The sequence below is a fragment of the Puma concolor genome, chromosome A1, assembly GCF_028749965.1.
Source record: "Puma concolor isolate L17-30 chromosome A1, mPumCon1.1.hap2, whole genome shotgun sequence".
NCBI classification, from domain to species: Eukaryota; Metazoa; Chordata; class Mammalia; order Carnivora; family Felidae; genus Puma; species Puma concolor.
Window position 1 is genome coordinate 67,179,970 of NC_141667.1, and position 20,358 is coordinate 67,200,327.

General features: G+C 53.7%; 1 protein-coding gene across 4 annotated transcripts; it reads left to right on the forward strand.

The window, feature by feature from the left end:
* Nucleotides 1–4,674: 4,674 nt before the first annotated feature.
* GRK6 (G protein-coupled receptor kinase 6) lies at nucleotides 4,675–20,323 on the forward strand. Of its 4 annotated transcripts, XM_086680061.1 has the most exons (17): nucleotides 4,675–4,889; nucleotides 8,603–8,698; nucleotides 9,694–9,806; nucleotides 9,926–10,003; nucleotides 10,348–10,448; nucleotides 10,786–10,878; nucleotides 10,984–11,047; nucleotides 11,187–11,327; nucleotides 11,599–11,789; nucleotides 12,492–12,529; nucleotides 12,627–12,716; nucleotides 13,881–14,089; nucleotides 14,181–14,318; nucleotides 18,165–18,302; nucleotides 18,385–18,519; nucleotides 18,712–18,713; nucleotides 19,189–20,323. In XM_086680061.1, the coding sequence occupies exons 1-17, from the start codon at nucleotides 4,838–4,840 to the stop codon at nucleotides 19,295–19,297; spliced, it is 1,788 nt and encodes a 595-aa protein (XP_086536187.1). In that variant the 5' UTR covers nucleotides 4,675–4,837; the 3' UTR covers nucleotides 19,298–20,323. The 4 variants fall into 4 exon arrangements, with proteins under 4 accessions (XP_086536187.1, XP_086536121.1, XP_086536246.1 ...); XM_086679995.1 differs by lacking the exon at nucleotides 18,712–18,713 and having other exon boundaries at nucleotides 4,677–4,889; XM_086680120.1 differs by lacking the exons at nucleotides 4,675–4,889; nucleotides 18,712–18,713 and adding an exon at nucleotides 5,140–5,298.
* The last annotated feature ends 35 nt before the right edge of the window (nucleotides 20,324–20,358 follow it).

Sequence of the window (20,358 nt, forward strand, 5' to 3'; positions counted from 1 at the left end):
GGGTCCTGGAGGCCATCTTAGAATTCTACCTACTACAGAAAGTGGGCCAAGAAAGTAGATGATCCTATGAGAAAAATGCTAAACCAAGAGGTGCTAAAATGTGCAGTTGGAGCAAAAGTGTGGGAGATGGGATGGCATTATTATTTCTCCTGCCCCCAAACCATTCAGCTTGATTCAGTAGTGACACCCTGCTTTTTCCTTTGGGAACCACTCCTCCTTCATCCTCTGGGTGAGTCTCTAGTGCTTCCAGTTCTACCTTCAGGTCTAAGCATGGGGGTGTGGCCTAGGTCTAGCCAATCAGAGCATGGTATCTCTAGACCATAGCCATTGGTTCTGGGATAAGCATATACACAAATTTGGCCAGAGTCAGCCTTGGGACTTTTGCCAGAACTTTGGGAAAAAAGATACTTCCTTCCCACTCATGTCACCAGGAATGCAAGCCGGGAGATGTTGATTTTGTACTGCTTGGGGAGACACTGCCTGAGAAGGAAACCTACACATAGGAAAAGTAGAACAAACAGGGAAGGAAGGATGGAGGGATGCTGTGGGAGTCAGCCTCCAAGATGTTCCCTATTGATGCTCATCTCCTGGATTTCATGCCTTAGTATAGTTTCTTCCCACATGAGTTAGAGTCAGAGCTGTTCTTTGTGTCCAATAGAATGTGGCAGAAGTGATGGTTTTGCTCAGCCCAGGTCATAAAAAGGATTGCAGTTGCTCACTCTGGGGGAAGCCAGCTTGCCATGTTGTGAGGACACTCAAGCAACCCTACAGAGAGGCCCATGTGGGGAGAAAGTAGTCTCCTGCCAACAACCAACACCAGTTTGAATGAGCCACTTTAGCCTGGGTGGCTCAGTCAGTTAAGTGTCCAACTTTGGCTCAGGTCATGATCTCAGGGTTTGTGAGTTAGAGCCCCACCTTGGGCTCTGTGCTGACAGCTAGGAGCCTGGAGACTGCTTCGCTTTCTGTGTCTCCCTCTCTCTCTCTGCCCCTCCCCCATGCATGCTCTGTCTGTCTCTCTGTCTCTCAAATGAATAAACATAAAAAAGTTTTTTTTTGAATGGGCCACTTTGGAAGTGGATACTGCAGCCCCAAACAACATCTGGCATGCAACCTCATGGGAGGTCTCAAGCTAAAACTACACAGCCACATTGCTCCTGAATTTTTTTTTTTTTTAAGGTATAATTGATTCTCGAACCTTGGGGACAGTGAGAAATGATAATTGATTGTTTTTTTTTTTAAGTTTATTTATTTATTTTTGAGAGACAGAGAGCACTAGCAGGGGAGGAGCAGAGGGAGAGAAGGAGAGAGAGAATCCCAAGCAGGCTCCATGCTGTTAGTGCAAAGCCCGACAGGGGGCTCAATCTCACTAAATGTGAGATCATGACCTGAGCCAAAATCAAGAGTTGGACACTTAACTGACTGAGCCACCCAGGTGCCCCAATAGTTGTTTAAGTTTTTTTTTTAATGTTTATTTATTACTGAGAGAGAAGAGAGAGAGAGAGAGAGAGGTGGGGAGGGACAGAAAGAGAGGGAGACACAGAATCCGAGGCAAGCTCCAGGCTCTGAGCTGTCAGCACAGAGCCTGATGTGGGGCTTGAACTCACCAACAGTGAGATCATGACCTGAGCTGAAGTCAGACGCCTACCGACTGAGCCACCCAGGTGCCCCAAGTTTTTTTTTTTTTTTTAATTTATTTTGAGAGATACAGAGAGACCCAGCAGGGGAGGGGAAGAGAGAGAGAGAAAAAGAGAGAGAGAGAGACAGAGACAGAGAGAGAGTCCCAAGCAGGATCCATGTTACCAGCATGGAGACTGAAGCAGGACTCAAACCCACAAACCGTGAGATCATTATCTGAGCCAAAACTGAGAGTCAGACACTTAGTGGATGGAGCAACTCAGGTGCCCTAATTGTTGTTTTAAGCCATAAGTTTTAGGGTGATTTGTTACCAGCATTTGATAATTAATATAGATGGATTGATTCCTAATAACTTACCCCATCCCTCAGCTGAGGTGGGAGTGGGCATGTGACCCATGTCTGGCCAATCAGAACACGGCCTCTCTCTGTCCTCAGTGATTTGTTCAAAAGGAACAGCTGACCCCAATCAAGTTGGTAAGAGGCAGCCCCAGGATTTTTGCTGGAATCTTTAAGACAGGGGCTTTCTCTTTCCATAGAAGTTGCCTCATTGGTAAGAAGTGAGCATGGAGCTGCTGGCAGCCATCTTTAACACCTCAGAAAGAAAACCTGCCTGAGAATAAAGACAAAACAGATTAAAAACAGAGTCAGAATATGGGAAGGACAAATTTTGAGTGACACCATTACAGACCTGGGATCCAAAGACAAAGTCAGAACTACCACCTCTTCTCTTAAGTTACTTGAACCAATAAATTTCCTTATTTTGCCTAAGCCACTTTGAGTTGCAACCAGAAGTCCTAACTGATGCAAGAATTCATATGTTGTTACCAGGAAGTTTCTAAAACAAAACAAAACAAAACAATACTTCCCATGATCACTCTGTAAGTCAGTAGCTTAAAGTAGGGAAATAATGACCTTAGAAATAGGGACTGGAAAAACAAAACAGCAGTGAACCTGAATCAGGAAACTTTCAATTTCATCGAGGCCACTGACTTCCTCAGTGTGACCTTTGGTCAGGGGCTCAGCCCCTATGAACCTTAATTGCCACACCTCTTTAGGGAGGTAGAGGCACTCATACTGTCTGGCCAGCTTGTTGAGATAGCTGAATGGGAATACATTTGAAAGGGTAGAGCCTGGCATACGGTAAGGGCTCAATCTACAGAAGTTTGTAAAGAAACTTTCCCATATGGACACACTCCCCCTTCTCAGCAATTTCTACACAACTGCCCCAGTTCTCCCTGCACACCTGGGTGTCTTCCATCAATTTTGGACTAGGGAAAAAAGGCACCATCTTCTTTCCCTGGCTTCTATCTTTCTACTGCTGGGGTGTGGGTCTATGGGATGAGAAATAGGAAGCCATAAAGTTCCTGCTCACAAATATCTGGATACACACACACAAAACCCCACTTCTCTCTAGCAGAGACTTGGGGCATAAATTTCAAGAGGTGACAGAACTGCCTATTCAAAGACAAGTTTAGGGGTTCAGAAAGTACCTGGACTACCATCTTTCATTCCTTCTCAGTTGGTGGCACCATTTTTCTCCAATTCAGGTTGTCAGCATGGAATCTTTGTGCAAATGGAAGCCACTCCTTCCTCCAGACAAGTGCTATCTGGCAGAACTTTCTGTGATGATGGAAATATTCTCTGTGCTGTCCAATATAGTAGCCACGAGTCACATATGGCTATTGGATCTCCTCAAATGTCACACCCTGAGACCATTCCCCCTCACTCTTTCGTATTTTGTCTTAATGTCTTTTTTTTTTTTAAGTTTTATTTATTTTTGAGAGAAAGAGCAAGTAGGGGAAGGGCAGACTCCCACACAGGCTCTGCACTGTCAGCATGAAGCCTGATGTGGGGCTCAAACCCATGAACCGTGAGATCATGAGCTAAACTGAAACCAAGAGTTGGACGCTTAACTGGCTGAGCCACCCGGGTGCCCGCGTCTCAACAGTCAATTACTCTCTGAGACCATCCTATTTATTTGATTACTTATAGGATTAACCTTTACCCCCCTTCTAGCACGTAAGCAGAGAGCTTGGCTATCTTGCTAATACCACTGTATTTCCCAGCACCTGGCTCAATGCCTAGCACAAAACGGGTGCTCTGTATTTTTGGATGAATGAATGGATAGGGATCAGAGAAGCCTTGCTGAATTCGGCTCTGCCTTACTCTCACTACTTTCTCAGTTTGGACAAGCCTCCCTTTTCTGGTGTGTAAAGCAGGAGTGGGATATCAGCCTCGTTTTCTTCCTGGCCTTTGACGTAGAGTCAGCCATTGGACTTCTGGCACTCCTGTTCCCCACCTGTATAATGGGTGTGAGTTCATCCAAAAGTCTCGGGGTGGTAGCGCTGCCTTATAAGGCAGCAGAGGCCGAGGGCGGGCGAGGCCGTGTGGGTGGAGAGAAATCACAACATCCGGCTGCGGGGGCGGGGCGGGGGCCGGAGGCTGGGGAGCCGCTAGGGAGGACGCCAGTCTTTTTTGGACTTCTCCCCGTTTCCGATGTGCGCTCTCCAGAATGGGCCAACCCAAAGAAATATGGCTGGACACATGGCCCAAAACAGCTTACAGTCAGCCCGCAAGAGGCCCAAGATAACAAATGCATCCCCTACAAACCCTAGAAAAGTCAAGACTAGTTAGAGGGACCCGGGCCACACCCCTATTTGGTGGTCCAATCAGGGTTCAGTGATGAGGATGATTGACGTTTATTTTATCCAATAAAACTCCAAGATTTCAGGGCGTGACCAAGAGGACCCACCTCTGTTGTCCCCGCGGAGGGCTCGGCCCTAATTGGCAGTTCGCTACCCTACGAAGGTCCAGAAATTCGAACCTAGAGGCTGAACCCAACCTTGGACCAACCAGGAAGAGGTTACGTATAAAGTTCCGCCTCCCTGCTCCTTTGAGCGAATCCCTGGCGCAGAAGGCGGGGGATGACGAAGAGGCTGTCTAATGGGAAGACGGCGCGGGGAGCGCCCGCCCGGTTATTGGCCTCGTAAAGTAAACAGAAGGCGGGGCGGGGCGGGCCGGCGCCCGGGTGGCCCCCGGGAGGGGGCGGAGTGTTCGCGGCGGGCGGCGGCGGCCGGGGAGGCCCGGGAGGCCGCGGCGCGGTCACTGCGAGCCGAGCCGCGCCGATCGCCATCCGGCCCCGGCTCCCGCGAGCGATCCCGGCCGGCGGCTCGGCCCGGCGGGCCCGGCGGCGCCGCAGCCCATGGAGCTCGAGAACATCGTAGCGAACACGGTGCTACTCAAGGCCCGGGAAGGTGAGGCGGCCGAGAGGGCGGCCGGGTGCGGGGTACGCGGGCGCGCGGCCTCTGAGCTCGGCTGGCGCCCCAGCCGCCAGATCCCCTAGGGCAGCGCGCTCCGCGCCCCGCACCCCGCGCATACGCGAGCCCTTCCGGCCGGTAGTCCTCTGCACCTGCCCCGGGTGCCGGGGCCCAGGAAGGGGCGGGGGTCAGGCCACCGCCCTCGCGGCGGGGGGGTGGGGGGGTGAGGGAAAGAGAGAGGAAGGAAGAGGGAAGGGTGGGACCTGGGTCCTTGGAGAGCCTCTCTGAGGCCTCCCCCAGGTGATAGGTGAGCAGATGCCCCAAGAAAGGGTAGCCTACCCCACGTGCCTCAGGCCCAGACCCTGGCGCCCAGCCTGGACCCGCACAAAGTTGGTGCAGGATAAAGGTTTGAAGAATGAATGAACGGAGCCACCGCAGTAGCACAGCTCACTCGGTTTGGGGAAACGGCTGGTCACATATGCTACCAACATGATTGCCACTTGTCTCGTGCCTCAGGACACTGGGTACAGAGGTGAATGGGTCATGAATTTTGCCCTCAGAAGGCCCACGGTGTAGAGGGCCAAATGGGCACAGAAATAAGCGGGAGCTGAGCTTTGAAGGAAGAGAGCATGTGGGGCTGGCAGGACTGTAAGTGCAAGGCCGGCAGAGGGATCAAGTCTGGTGAGTGTGTACTGAGCTTCTCATGACTCCCATCCCGAGTGATACTAGGCACCTGGCCTCTGAGGGTCATGGGGGACACAGAGGACCAGGCTTGGTCCTCACTGCCTTGTGGTCAATCTGGCCCTCACCTGTCATTGTCCACTTCAGTAACACAATCACAGAACACTCCTTCTATTATGTGCCCTGTCCTGTCTTGGGTGCTGGGGACCAGCAGTGAACAAGACCCTTCTTTTTGGACCTCTAGAGCAGGGAGGTCATGACATGGTCATTTTCCACTCTTTGCTGGGCTTCCAGGCTGAAAGAGTCATCTGTTTCACTTTTCTGCTCCATTTTACAGGTGTGAAACTGAGGTTCAGACCAGGGATTAGCCCCCAAGTCATACGGTGAGACTGTGGTTGACCCAGGCCTAGACACAGGATGCCTCCAATACAGTGTGTAGGAAGCCCAGACAAGCCCCCAAATGGCACAGCATCTGGTACCCCCCTGCCTGCCCAGTGTGTGTTGCTCCCTGGGAGATGCTGCCTGGAAATAGGCATGGCAGGCTGGGTCCTTAGTGCCCAGAGCCTTTTTTTTTTTTTTTTATCTCCTGCCCCTTATCTAGTCTCAGGGCTAGGCCTTCCTCCTAGCCTCTGGGGGCATCTGCCGATTCTGTTCTGCCTCGTCATCTAGCCAGCTAGGGAGGAGGGGTGGGGAGAGCCTGGCCAGGCCTCCCTCTCTAGGGCTGTAGCCAGTTCAGGCCTCGGGCCTGCTGAGAGCACTGCTTTGCCTGGCTGGAGAGTGTGGCACCTCCTGACGGCCTTCTTCAGGCCATGGGTGAGGCATAGTGTGGTATGGCCAGACCTGGACTGATGCCTCCCCTGGAGAACACTTAGCCCAGCCTGGTTCTGCCCCTCCCACCTGCATGCTCTAAATAAGTCTCTTCTCTCTAAACTTTAGTAACCCTTTTTGTGGAATAGTTGGGGACAGGACATACAAACTTAAAGAAATCCCTGTTGTCATTGAGTCCTAAACCCTGGCCCATAGACTGGCTCCACTGGCATCCCTTCATTAGCTGGCTGACAGCTTAGGGCCTGGCCTTTTCCAGCTTCCCAAGGGATATGAGGCCCTAAGTGGTTTGGGAACCCTTGGTGTATGTATTCAGTTGACACCTAATAGATGGCTGGCATGGCGTGTTTGGGGTGGGAAAGGAGTGTGGGTTGTAGTCCTAGGGAGCTGGGTTTGAATCCTGCCTCTGGCACCTCCAGGCTTTGTAATCTTGGACAAATTGATTCCTCATTTCAAGGCTTCAGTTTCCTCGTGAGGTTATGCCTAGTCTGACAGAATTGCTGTGAGAATGAAGTGGCGCAGCCTTGGGGGTGTGAGCCCTTCTTTAGTCCTCCATCCTTTCCCAGGCCCCCAGAGGCATAGGGAGGGGGCCAGGCTAGGTTGGGGAGGAGCCCCACTGACTCTGGTGGCAGTTCCAGGACAGGATATTTGCATGTGACTCTTGCTACTGCCTTGATGTGGCTGGGAGGAGGGGGAGGAGGAAGTAACTGGTGGGGGGAGGCCAGCGGATAGAGGGTTGGGTGAAGGACCTGTGGGGGTGGGGGAGGAGTTCCCCTTCTGGCGAGGCCTTGCCCCGGGTTGGGGGTGGGGGTCTGTTGCTCATTCAGAATGGAGCAATGGCTGTGGAGTATGCTGGGTGCAGGCCGCAGGAGAGCTGCTAGCAGGTTTCCCAATGGGTGCCCTGCAACATTTCCTCCTCCCGACTGCTTAGGTCACAGAACCCATTGAGGGACCCAACTCTGCCCCTTCCCTTGAGCAGCCCCTTCCCTTGTGCCACCTGCCTTCAGCCAGGGCAGATGAAAACAAGGCTGGGTAAAGCAGAGGGGAAACTGAGGCCAGGCAGGGAAAAAGTGGCTGCCTGAGGTTGCCATGAGTTGTTGGAGCTGAGGGCCACCTCTTGCCACAGCCCTACTGGGTACTGGACACAGACTCTCCCAGTCTGACAACACCTCTGGAGGTAGCTTTGGATCTGAAGTAAGTATGGAGAAGTTGAGGCTCATAGAGGGCAAGTGACAGGCCTAAAGTGCGAATTGGAGATTCAAACCTATGTCTGTGGGGCTCCAAGACTCAGGCCCTTCTATTTTCAACCTCGTGGCCCATGGGCCACATCTGGCTAGCTCTCTAACATGTTTAATTTATTTAGCTGCAATTTGTTTTTACAAAAAATAGGAACCAGTATTTCACATAATGTCCGGAGTCTCAGCTAAAAGGTGAGAAGAGCTGGCCACGCCGAGTCCGTATTCCTGCCTGGAGGAAGGGGCATGCCCAGTCCAGTTCACCACACTCCCCACCATTCCCTGTTGTCTTCCATCTGGCCTACATTTTACCTACCTATCTGGCTCTGTAGGCGTTTGAGCTGCTACCCTGGTCTTAGCAGCTACAGATAGGGTGTCAGCTAGGTGAAATGAGGCAGGTATCAGGGCCACAGAACCCCTTGTGTACTGGAGTGGGCATCCTGAGTGCCAGCCCTGCAGCCACCACCTTGTTTGAGTCTCTGATAGCTCTGATTCAGGGCCAGGTATAGGGGCCTGAAGCCTTCCTGGTGACCCAGGCTGCCCTCTGCCCCTGGCATCTCTGAGGCATGTCCCACATGTCCTAGAATCTCTCCCTCTGTGCCTTGACTTACATAGTTCCCACTGCTGTCATGTCCTCTGCTTTCTTCACCCGGGAAACTCCTACCTGCCAGAGAGCAGCTAAGGTTTCCTGGAAACCCACCATCACCCGGTGACCTGTCCTTATCACCCCTGTTGGATCTTCCAGCCCAGGAGCTCAGGAACCCCTAGCAGAGGGGCCCAGGGGACGGTGTGTGTCCTAGAGCCCAGTGAGGGCATGCTGAAATGTGTGGAATGAAGGCCTGAGGTGCCTCCTAGAGTGTGCTGTGCCTGGGCTGAGCCCAGAAGGCCAGGTCTCTGGGCTGCACTGAGCGGCCAGGGGAAGCATGGTGGCAGCGGGACTTGAGATCCAGCACCTGTTTGTTCCCACAGGTGGTGGTGGGAATCGCAAGGGCAAAAGCAAGAAATGGCGACAGATGCTGCAGTTCCCCCACATCAGCCAGTGTGAAGAGCTGCGGCTCAGCCTCGGTGAGGCCTGGGTGGAGGCCTGGGTGTTCTGGGGGAGCCTCCCCTGAGACCTCACCCTGAGGCAGAGGGGCAGGGTTGGCGGGGGGGGGGGGGGGTCTGGGGAGCAGGAAGACTGAGGCTGCAACACCCAACCCAGTTTCGGTTCCTGGGCCTGAGACGGGTGGAGAACATAGTACAAACAGGACAGCAAGGGGTGTTTGGGGTAGGTGGGAGGGTGGGGGAGTAGGGCAGGGTCAGATTTGGGGCAGTCTGAGAGAAGCAGAGGAAAGGAGAGTCATGCCTGGGGTTTGAGGGACAGAGGGTACAGTGGAGGCTGGAGTCAGCCCACAGATTGATTGCATGAGGAGCCCCAAGCCCGTGCTTAGCATAACCCTGCCCCAAGCAGGGTGAGTGGCAGGTGGGGGGGCATCAAAACCTTGACCAGAAGAGGGGTCAGGACGCCAGTTCCTGCTTATCTTGGCTGAGGCCCCAGGTCTGCACAACCCCCAAGGTTGCCTAGGCCCCTCTGACAGCCTGCACGTGGGCAAGGAGTATACCATAGCTGCTTCCACCGCCTGGGAAGGAGGCTTAGCCTCGAGCTTGCCGGAAGCCACAGCTTCCTCTTGCACTTTCGCCAGGCAAGCAACAGGTTTGGGCCTAGCCTGGGCCAGGCCGGAACCTCACAACCACACCCAAGCCCAGCACTGTGATGTATGTAGGTGGTGTGAACCAGGAGATAGCAGTGGGAGGTGAGGGCCCAGCTTTGGAGCCATACATCAAGCTGTGTGACCTTGAGTTAATTGCTTAGTTTCTCTGGGCCTCAGAGTCCCAAACTGTGTTGGAAATAATAGTAGTGCCCACCTCAGTGTTGGGGTGACAGTTCTAAAGGAGGTAGTGGCTTCCATACTGCAGGGCTAGAAGCTACTGTTGGGGCCAGGGCTTGGCAGTATGGATAGGAGTGCCCTGCCAGCAGGCTCCAGGTCTGGGAACCCAGTAGCTCCTACCCCTGCTTGCAGAGCGTGACTACCACAGCCTGTGCGAGCGGCAGCCCATTGGGCGCCTGCTGTTTCGAGAGTTCTGCGCCACGAGGCCTGAGCTGACCCGCTGCATAGCCTTCTTGGATGGAGTGGTGAGTGCAGCCCAGCCCAGCCCCAAGGGTGGGCAGAGGTCCCTAGGTCGAGTGTGTCCCATTTCCCCACACCTGTTGTTCTGCCCAGGCCCCAAGCTTCTCTGCCTCCCACCCTGCAGGCTGAGTATGAAGTGACCCCTGATGAGAAGCGGAAGGCTTGTGGGCAGCGGCTAATGCAGAATTTTCTGAGCCACACGGTGAGTGAGCAAGGATGGAGAGATGACGGCAGCGGGCAGAGCTCAGTGATGAGGAGAGGAATGACCACAGCCTGGGCAGAGAGTGCCCTGGAGCGTCTCCCGGTTCACCAGGCAGACCACGGGCATGGAGCCCAGGAGGGTGGGCCAGGCAGCCTGCCAGTGGCTCTGCTTCACCCTGCCTCAAGGGTAGCAGTGGAACTGAGTTCAGCAGCTGGACCGGCTGGCACACCACTAGCCTACAGCTGCTCCTAGCGCAGGTCCAGAATGTTGGCCATCTCTGCCCTGGGTGTAGGCAGCTGGCGAAGGGAGCCCCCTGCACTGACCTGTTTATTGCCTATCTCCAGGGTCCTGACCTCATCCCTGAGGTCCCTCGGCAGCTGGTGACTAATTGCTCCCAGCGGTTGGAGCAGGGGCCCTGCAAAGACCTCTTCCAGGAGCTCACCCGGTAAGCCTCTCCCTGCCCATTGGCCTGGAATTGTGTCCTGAGGAGGGGGCTTCTGTGGGCCCTGGAAGGCTGTGAACAGCTCAGTAGCTGGTGAGGGAGCTCAGCCTCTCACCCTGGCCCTGCGCTTGCTGTGTGAGCTTGGGCAGGTTGCCTTCCCTCTCTATAGAATCTTCAGCTTTGACACAGATGAATGTCTCCTGCTTAGTTGGGTTAGTAAGAGGGTTGGCCAATGAGGCTGCCCTTTAGGCCGAGAATGCATATAACAGGGGGTCCTGTCCCATCCAGCCAAGAACCTGGGGTGTCGGGGGCTGACTGGTGGGCTGGGCCCTCTCAACAGGCTGACCCATGAGTACCTGAGCATGGCCCCTTTTGCCGACTACCTCGACAGCATCTACTTCAACCGTTTCCTACAGTGGAAGTGGCTGGAAAGGTGAGCTCCCTGAAGGCTGGCCCACGGTAGGCCAAGTTGCTAGGGCTCTTACGGGCCTTGGGCCCCTGCTCAGCCAGTGTTTGCTCCGAAATCCCTTGCCTACAGGCAGCCAGTGACCAAAAACACCTTCAGGCAGTATCGAGTCCTGGGCAAAGGAGGCTTTGGTGAGGTAAGTGGCCAGGCCAGAGCCCCTGATGGAGTGGGGAGGAGGGGTATGGTAGGCCCTGGACCAGCCCCCCCTCCTTGAGCTCCTATAGCTCCAGGAAGAACACAGCTGGTCCCTATTTGCCCATCTACCTTGGCTACAGGTGTGTGCCTGCCAGGTGCGGGCAACAGGCAAGATGTACGCTTGCAAGAAGCTGGAAAAGAAGCGTATCAAGAAGCGGAAAGGGGAGGCCATGGCACTCAATGAAAAGCAGATCCTGGAGAAAGTGAACAGTAGGTTTGTAGTAAGTACAGACAGGCGACCCCTCCCTTCACCCTGGCCATGCACTTGCCCTGCCCTTCTCACTTACCAGGCTAGGTCCCTTTCTGTGCTGCCCTGTCCCCACCCTCAGAGATGCCTGGGAAGGGTCGGTTTGGGGTGTTGACACCAGGCCTGGGGAGCAGGCTGGGCCCCAAGGAGTGCCACTGAGAAGGATTTTTTGGGCGGCTGGTGCCAGCCCTGCCACTGGGTGGCCCGTGGCCCCTGCTTGAGGGCTCGGGTCCCCTCGGCCACAGGTGAGCTTGGCCTATGCCTATGAGACCAAGGACGCGCTGTGCCTGGTGCTGACACTGATGAACGGAGGCGACCTCAAGTTCCACATCTACCACATGGGCCAGGCTGGCTTCCCCGAGGAGCGGGCTGTCTTCTATGCCGCGGAGATCTGCTGCGGCCTGGAGGACCTGCACCGGGAGCGCATCGTGTACAGGTCCTGGGCTTCGGCCCTCCCTGCCAGGGGCTGCAGCTGGGCATGGGTGGAGGCCGCAGAAGGATGTTGGTATGCTGGGCCTGTTGTTGCGGGCATGAGCTGGTTTGAGCCCTACTGAGCCTGGGCTTGGGGCTCCACGCTTGCCCATGCTGGGCAGACTTGAGAGCCTCTGGGTCTGGCTCACTCATGTGAATGCTGGTGTCATCACCCGTCTCTGTATAACCCTGGGCCAGTCAGCTCCCTGCAGTAAAGTGCACAGAGCCTGGCATGCAGGGCTTGGCAGTGGGGAGCTCTGCCTATTGTTACCAGCAGTGATTTCATTTGAACCTCACAACAGCCCCATGAGGGGGACAGATGAGTAGCCCCATTTGACAGGAAAGGTAGAGTCAGCCACCAAAGTGGGGTGAGGGTGGGACGCTGTTAACACTATAACACTGGTGCTATTCCCCTGGATGGGAGCTGCTCTCCACTTGCCTGGGGATTCCCAGGAAGGAATCCTGGCTGGGTAGATCCTTCAGCTGCCCCCTCAAGTCAGAGCTGCTGTGAGTGAGGGCAGGGCTATCTCTCACCCTGGCAATAAATGGCTCCTGCACCTTGTTGCACATTCCATCCCAGGAGACAAGTGAGCTAGGAGGGGGTGGCGTGCCGTTTGGCTCCTTGGCAAACTGAACAACATCTGACCCTGCCCTTCTCTCCCCACAGGGACCTGAAGCCAGAGAACATCCTGTTGGATGACCATGGTGGGTATGGGGTGTACAGAGGTGGAGTGCAGTGGAGTGGGGCAGGGTCTGGCCCACCTGTTCAATGGGCCCCCCCAACTTGTCCACCCACATTCAGGTCACATCCGCATCTCTGACCTGGGGCTAGCTGTGCACGTGCCAGAAGGCCAGACCATCAAGGGTCGTGTGGGCACTGTGGGCTACATGGGTGAGTCTTCCTCCACCCTGGCCCCCCTGCCTCCTGGGTCCTCTTGCTGTCCTGGGCTGGGTCCCACCACTTCTGTGGAAGTCTTCTGTGTCTCAGGGAATAGAACTGATATCCCTATCTTAGAAATTAAGAGACCAGGACTCAGCCAGGAACCCACACACCTGCAAATCTGCATCATTCATTCATTCACCAAATACTTACTGAGCTCCTACTATTGGCTAGGCCTGCAGGTGGCTACCAGAGAAAGATGAGAAGGTTGAGAAGTCCTCCCCTCCCCTGATCTACCCAGATTCAGGGAGGGAATGCCCATCTGTGGTATGGGCCAAGATGTGGCCCTAGTATTCCCTTTGGAGATTATGTGACACAGGAGATAGAGCCCCAATTACAGGCCCCACCTCTTGTTGTGTGTCCTTGGACCACATACTGCTGCTCCTATGCTCACTTTGCCCAACCATAAAGCAATCATACTGGCTCCCAGAGTTGCCTTTAGATAAAAAGTGGTAGGAGAGGCAAAAATCCCATGTGCCCACCCTGGCAGGCAGTAGGTATGCAGTAGAGGAGTTTCTTTCTTGTTTCTTCTCTCTGGTATTAAATCCAGAGCTTGCAAACTGGTAACCACACAGACCTAATATGGCCTACATTTGTACTTAAATCAAATTGTTTTTAAAACAATTTGAGGGCTGCCTGGGTGGCTCAGTCAGTTAAGCATCTGACTCTTGGTCATGATCTCACAGTTCGTGGGTTCAAGCCCCATATCAGGCTCTGTGCTGCCAGTGTGGAGCCTGCTTGGGATTCTCTCCCTCTCTCTCTGCCCCTCCCGTGCTCATGCTCTGTCTCCTTCTTTCAAAATAAATAAACATGGTAAAGAATAAAACAATTTGAATTGGTTGCCAACATTTGATACGCCAGACAGCTTCCCATTAAAAATATGGATTTCTGACTTCTCTTGAAAAATCAGAAGACCTGGCCTCCTACGGGGCCACAGTGCTCTCTTTGATGGGGCATGTGCTGTCCTACTTGCTGAGGTCCCCACCAGGCTGCTGGTAGTGCCTGCCTGGCGGGCAGATATTTGAGCTGATGCCCCACTGTGCTGGGCATTCCCAGGGCCCCAGGGCTTGGTTCCTGCCTCCTGCCCAGCCCTAACTTCTGTTCCACCCTACCCAGCTCCGGAGGTGGTAAAGAACGAACGGTACACATTCAGCCCAGACTGGTGGGCACTAGGCTGCCTCCTATACGAGATGATTGCCGGCCAGTCACCCTTCCAGCAGAGGAAAAAGAAAATCAAGCGAGAGGAGGTGGAACGGTTGGTGAAGGAGGTGCCTGAAGAATACTCAGAGCGCTTTTCCCCTCAGGCCCGCTCGCTCTGCTCTCAGGTATGGCAAGCCAGCAGAAGGCTGACGGGCTGGGGCTGGGGGCACCAGGCACCTCTCCCAGGTCCCTCTGACTGCCCCTACCCTGCCACAGCTCCTGTGCAAGGACCCTGCTGGGCGCCTAGGGTGTCGTGGAGGTGGTGCCCGCGAAGTAAAGGAACACCCCCTCTTCAAAAAGCTGAACTTTAAGCGGCTGGGAGCTGGCATGCTGGAGCCACCCTTCAAACCTGATGTGAGTGCTGTCCACTCCTGAGGGTAGGGCCAAGCCTGGGTGGGGACTCAGGCCCCGGGTTCTTAGAGCGGTCAGGCCACCTTCAGTGCAAGTGTCAGAAAGTGCAACTCAGATGGGTTGGCCAACAAAACAATTCATTGAACTCACACAAATGAAAAGCCCCAGGATAGATAGAGCTTTTGGCATACCTGGATCTGGGGCTGCAACAACACTGTAGGAATTCTGTCTTCCTTTCCCTCTCCATTGTACAGGCCAGTGTGCAGTCTTTATTCTCTGACTACTCTTGGTAGGGTGCAGCAGTAGTGGACCAGCAGTTCAGGTCCACATCCTACTAGCTCAGCCAGCCCGGTAGACAGAATGTATACCTCTTGCCCAATTACTTCAAAAGAAGTCCTGAAAGGGGGAAAAAAGTAACCCTAAGGCTAGTGCTTATTGCCACAGATTCCTCAGAAGCCCGGCAGTGATCACGGTTAGATCACTTGCCCACCTGAACCACTGCCAGCCAGGGAGGTTAGTTTCCCAAAGGAAAACCAAGACGCCATTGCCAGCGGGGGTAAGGGCTATTGGACTGGCTGAATATTGGCTGCCCACTATACCTGGTAGTGCTGACCTCTCCCTTGTAGAGTCCTACCCATTTACTGAGCATCTCAGTGGGTCAGGCATTCTGTGGGCAGAAACATCCTTGAATCATCATATTCCAAGGGGCAGAAATCCATCTGAAACTTAATTATGTCCAACAAGGAGCTTATTGGTTCATTTGGCTAGAGAGCCCCAGAGTAGGGCCAACATCAGGGCTTCATGCAGTATTGCCAAGACTTCATCTCTTGGCTGTGCTTCAACCTGTTGATCCTCTTCCTGCTGAATTCAGACTTCTCTGTATAAAGTCACAGGGAAGGTTGTGATTGGCCAAGATTAGGTTATGTACTTGCCCTGCTCCCTTATGTAAGAGGACTGGGTCCTCTGACTGACAGTTCACCAGGAACACTGGGGAGTCAGGAAGGTGATTGGGAAGGCCGGATCGATGACTGTCAGCCACACTGGTGATCGTTTATTCCAAATTTCTGAATGCCCATATGTGCCAGACCTCAGAGATCATGAGGTCAACAGGACCCAGTTCTGCCTTCATGTTGTAGTGGGGAGCATGTCAAAATAAAGCAGTAAATGAAAAGGAATATCAAGTAGTGTGAAGTGCAACAGAAAGAAAATAAATCAGGCTAAGACAATAAGGAATGATTACGAGTGGGAGTATTTTTAGACAGGGTGGTCTCTGAGGTGCTGATGGTTAAGCAGAAGCCTGAAATATGTGAAGGAGAGAGCCGTGCCAAGTTTTGAAGTATGAGTATTTCAGGGAGAAGGAGCAGCCTCGAGAGAGAACAGTGATGAGGCCAGTGTGTCTGGAGTGAGCACGGGCTGGGAGAGGCGTGCAGTCTTTTTTTTTTTTTTTTTAATTTTTTTTTTTTTTATTAAGTTTATTGATTTTTGACAGAGACAGAGTGTGAGCATGAGCTGGGGAGGGTCAGAGAGAGAGGGAGACACAGAATCCGAAGCAGGCTCCAGGCTCTAAGCTGTTGGCACAGAGCCTGACCCAGGGCTTGAACTCATGAACCATGAGATCATAACCTGGGCCAAAGTCGGACACTTAACCGACTGAGCCACCCAGGCGCTCCTGTGCAGTCTTATTCTAAGTGTGACAGGGGGGCCTTTGGGGAATGTTGAACAGACATGTGAGGTGTGGGGGTGGGCCTAGAGGGGTTGAGTAGAAGCCAGAGTCCAACTAGGGGGCTGTGGCTTGTGAAGGATTGTGTTTTGTGGGCCTCACAGACCCTGGGGTGTGGGCCTTGCTGTGAGTGATTTAACTGAGAGCAGCCTGCCTCAGGTCTGGCCCCGCCACTCGAGTTTGCTCCTGCTTCCTGCTTCTGGTGCACATCATCTCATTTAACCTGGAAGTCATCCCACCACACCTGGGTCTTTTATTCAGAGTTAGAAAATCATTGCCCTGGAATTCAGCTCTTTAGAAACAACAGATGAGGAGCAAGTTTGATGATGATATAATTTCTAATAGCTTTATTGAGATTTGATTCACATATCTTAAAATTCGTTCATTTAAAGTATATAATTAAATGGCTGTTAGCATATTGAGAGTTGAGCAGCCATCACCATAATCCATTTTAGAACATTTTCATCACCCCTTTCCCCCCCGCCCCGCCCCCACCCAACAAAAACCCCATGCCTACTAGCAGTCATTCCCCATTTTCCTCTCCCTGTGGCCCTGGCAACCACTAATCTATTTTCTGTCTCTACATATTTACCTGTTGTGGAAATTTCATGCAAATAGTGTTATATGATATGTGGTCCTTGGTGACTGACTTCTTTCATTTAGCATATTTTCAAGGTTCATACAGGTGATGTAGCCTGTATCAGTAGTTTTGTTCCTTTTTTACCACTGAATAACATTCCATTCTATGAGTAGGCCATATCTTGTTTATTCATCAGTTGATGGGCATTAGGGTTATTTCCACTTTGGGCTATTATGAATAATTTTGCTATGAACATTCACATGCAAGTTTTGGTGAGGATGTTTGTTTTCATTTCTCTTTGATATATACTTAGGAGTGGAATCGCTGGCTAATATGATAACATTACATTTAACCTTTTGGGGAACTGCCAGATTGTTTTCTAAAGCAGCTGCACCATTTTACATTATGATGTTGTTGGGTTTTTTGTTTGTTTTGTTTGTTTTTATTTATTTATTTTTGAGAGAGAGAGGGTGTGAGTGAGTGAGGGGCAGAGAGAGAGGGGGAAAGAGAGAATCCCACATAGGCTCCGCACTATCAGCACAGAGTTTGAGGCGGGGCTCGAGCTCACCAATGGTGAGACCATGACCTGAGCTGAAGTCAGATGCTTAACCAACTGAGCTGCCCAGGTGCCCCACATTATGTTGTTTCAATTGACATTCTTTTAAAAAAAAATTTTTTTTTTGAATGTTTATTTTTGAGAGAGAGAGAGACAGAGCATGAGCAGGGGAGAGACAGAGAGAGAGGGAGACACAGAATCCGAAGCAGGCTCCAGGCTCTGAGCTGTCGGCACAGAGCCCGACACGGGGCTCAAGCCCACAAACCGTGAGATCATGACCTGAGCCGAAGTCTGACACTCAACCAACTGAGCCACCCAGGCACCCCTTAATTGACATTCTTAATAATAGGACTTAGAAAATAATATAAAGATGAAAAAGACAGTGGCCTTCTGGAGTGAGGTGAGCTCCCAGCAGGAGCCCCAGGGGTGTGGGGAGTTGGGAAGACTGTTCTAATCCTCTGGTTGGCCATGAAGTTTGAGGGGATGGAGCAGGCCATTGGACATCGTGGGACAGAGGGCCTATCGATAGCTCCAGGTCCTGCATGGGGACGCTCAGCTGAAAGGACCAGCTAAGATTCTGCCTGCACACACGTCACCAGGTGTACCACCAGACAGCCGTGTACAGGTGGGGGGGTACCTGTCGCTGATTCCCCAAGGCACTGTGGGGGCCGGTTGGCTGCAGCAGGTCAGCTACCATCAACTGGAAAAGGCATGGCTTTTACACAGCCTTATCAGTTGAAAGCAGTGAGGAGTAATGATTCCTAGTTTATAGAGGGAAATGGCCTCAAAGAGAAGGGACTGCCATACTTCGGAAGGGCATGGAGTATCTAGTTTCTGACTCCAAACCAGAGAGGGCTGCAAGGGTCCAGGCATAACCAGGCCAGGGCTGGAGTGATTTTCAGGGCTGAGCTGCCCATATGCATGTAGGTGGGCAGGTGTGCATGTGTGCGTGCATGTGTAGCAGTTCCTGACTGCTACTTCTGTCCCCACCAGCCCCAGGCCATTTACTGCAAGGATGTTCTGGACATCGAACAGTTCTCCACAGTTAAGGGTGTGGAGCTGGAGCCCACTGACCAAGACTTCTACCAGAAGTTTGCCACGGGCAGCGTGCCCATCCCCTGGCAGAATGAGGTAAGGGCCTGCCTAGCTGGTAGGATGAGGCCCCAAGGAGCAGCCCTGGAGGCAGCTCTCACAGCTCCCTGTTCTTTGGCAGATGGTGGAGACCGAGTGCTTCCAGGAGCTGAATGTCTTTGGGCTAGATGGCTCAGTTCCCCCAGACCTGGACTGGAAGGGCCAGCCACCTGCACCCCCCAAGAAAGGACTGCTGCAGAGACTCTTCAGCCGCCAGGTAACTCCCAGAAGTGTCCTATCTTGGCCCCCAGCTTGACTCCAGGGGACGGTGGGTGGGAGGCAGAGCCGGTGCCCGCATGTGCTGGGAGTGGGCATCCTCCAGCCATACCAGGGGTGCCCAGGGTCTCTGGCCTTATTCCCGCCTGTCCCCTATCCCTGGCTGGGCTCACGGCCTCTTTTCTCTTTCCAGAGGTGAGCAGTGTGGGCTCCCCGTGGGTTGGCCTTGCTGCCCAGCCTCGGGGAGCCACGGGCAGCCCTTCCATGGCAGAGGCGAGATGTGGGCGAAAGAAGTCTGGTGCCCGCTCCCCCCCCCCCCACTACTTCATTCCCTGCACCCTGGCACCTTCAAGCTGCTAGCCTTGCTTAGCCATCTGTCTCCCCATGCCCTGCTTCCACCAGCTCCAGGGGAGAGGGTCTGGACAAGGTCTTGCTCTGGCAGAGCCTGAGATCCACCTGGACCCTCTTACTTCAGCCTGCTATGAGCAGCCTCTGCACTGATGTCCACACATGTCTGGCCTGAGCTGCTGTTCCAGGCCCCTCATGGGGATTCCCCCACCCCAGAGCATGGCTCCAGGCAGTTCCTGGCAGGGCCGGCCTGGGTGATGGCACTGGTGGCTAATGGCACTCGCTCTGCCTCTCTCCCTCCGTGTCTTCCCCATCCCTCCAGGATTGCTGTGGGAACTGCAGCGACAGTGAGGAAGAGCTCCCCACCCGCCTCGAGCTCCCAACCCGCCTCTAGCCCCCAGCCTGAGGCCACTACCGGTGGTTGGCGGTAGCAGCTACTCCGAGCGCTGTTTACAGTTTTGCACAGTGGTCTTCCCCATTGTCCACTCAAGTTGTGGCCTGGGGAACACAGCCGGAGCTGTCCCCAGTGTCCTCTGCCCCTCAGCCCCTGGTCTGGCTGAGTTTGGCAAGGCCTGGGCTGTCCCTGGGACAAAGGTGCGTCCCTTCAGCTCTTGTCCGTGGAGCTCGGGGCTTTCTGTATTTATGTATTTGTACGAATGTATATAGCAACCGGAGCGTTCTTAAGACCTACCCTGGAGCTGGCAGAAGGGCCACTGCCAAACTCAAGGCTCCTTGGGCCCAGCTCGGACAGGCCGAGGCTGGGTCAGGCAAGGCCCCTGAGCCCCCAGCACTGTGCTCGCCACCGCTGACCTCTGAGTGAAACTCATGCCTGCCTCTGCTGCCCCGGGCTCAGGGCTATCACCTCTGGGGTCCGATGCTGTCCCTCATCAGCACTTGTCAAAGCTGGACTGGGGCCTCTGTATCCCCTAGGCCTGTGCCAAAGTGTGACCAGAGACTGGGCTGACCCTGGGACCCATCAGTCCACTGCCCAGGCTATCCCAGATGGGTCTGCCTCTGCCTTCCAGCTCCCAGGGCGCCTTGTCCCTCATGCTGGGCCCTGTCCTGAAGACACCTCTTGCAGAAATGCCCCAGCCCAGGCCATGGGAAGTGGGGGAGGTTGTCCTTAGTCAACTCTGAAACATTCCAGACTTCCCCTCTTAACAATAGACACATGTGCCCAGCAATAATCCATCCCTCCCTGTGTGTGCGTGTGGGGTGTGTGTGTGAGTGCAAGTGTGTGCGTGTGTGTGAAGTGGGTAGGCTGCGGTGTGTACCTGCACCCCAGGCCCCAGTTCTGGTCCTTCCCAGATTGTGATGGCCATCCTGGTCCCAGTGTTAGGATAGCATGGGATTATAGGGCCCTGGTTTTTCCGTATTTAAAGCCAATTTTTATTACTCATTTTGTCCAATGTAAGCTGCCACGTGTCTCTGAGTGAATACAGTCGAGCACAAACCTGGCCAGCTGCCCTGCCTGCCTCTTTCTTGCTCCTGG

Excerpts from the sequence above, each read along its gene's own strand:
- GRK6 (XM_086680061.1), top strand. The coding sequence starts at position 4,838 with ATGGAGCTCGAGAACATCGTAGCGAACACGGTGCTACTCAAGGCCCGG. Across the intron at positions 12,717-13,880 it reads GGGCACTGTGGGCTACATGG|CTCCGGAGGTGGTAAAGAAC; the intron begins GTGAGTCTTCCT and ends CACCCTACCCAG. Across the intron at positions 14,319-18,164 it reads AGCCACCCTTCAAACCTGAT|CCCCAGGCCATTTACTGCAA; the intron begins GTGAGTGCTGTC and ends TGTCCCCACCAG.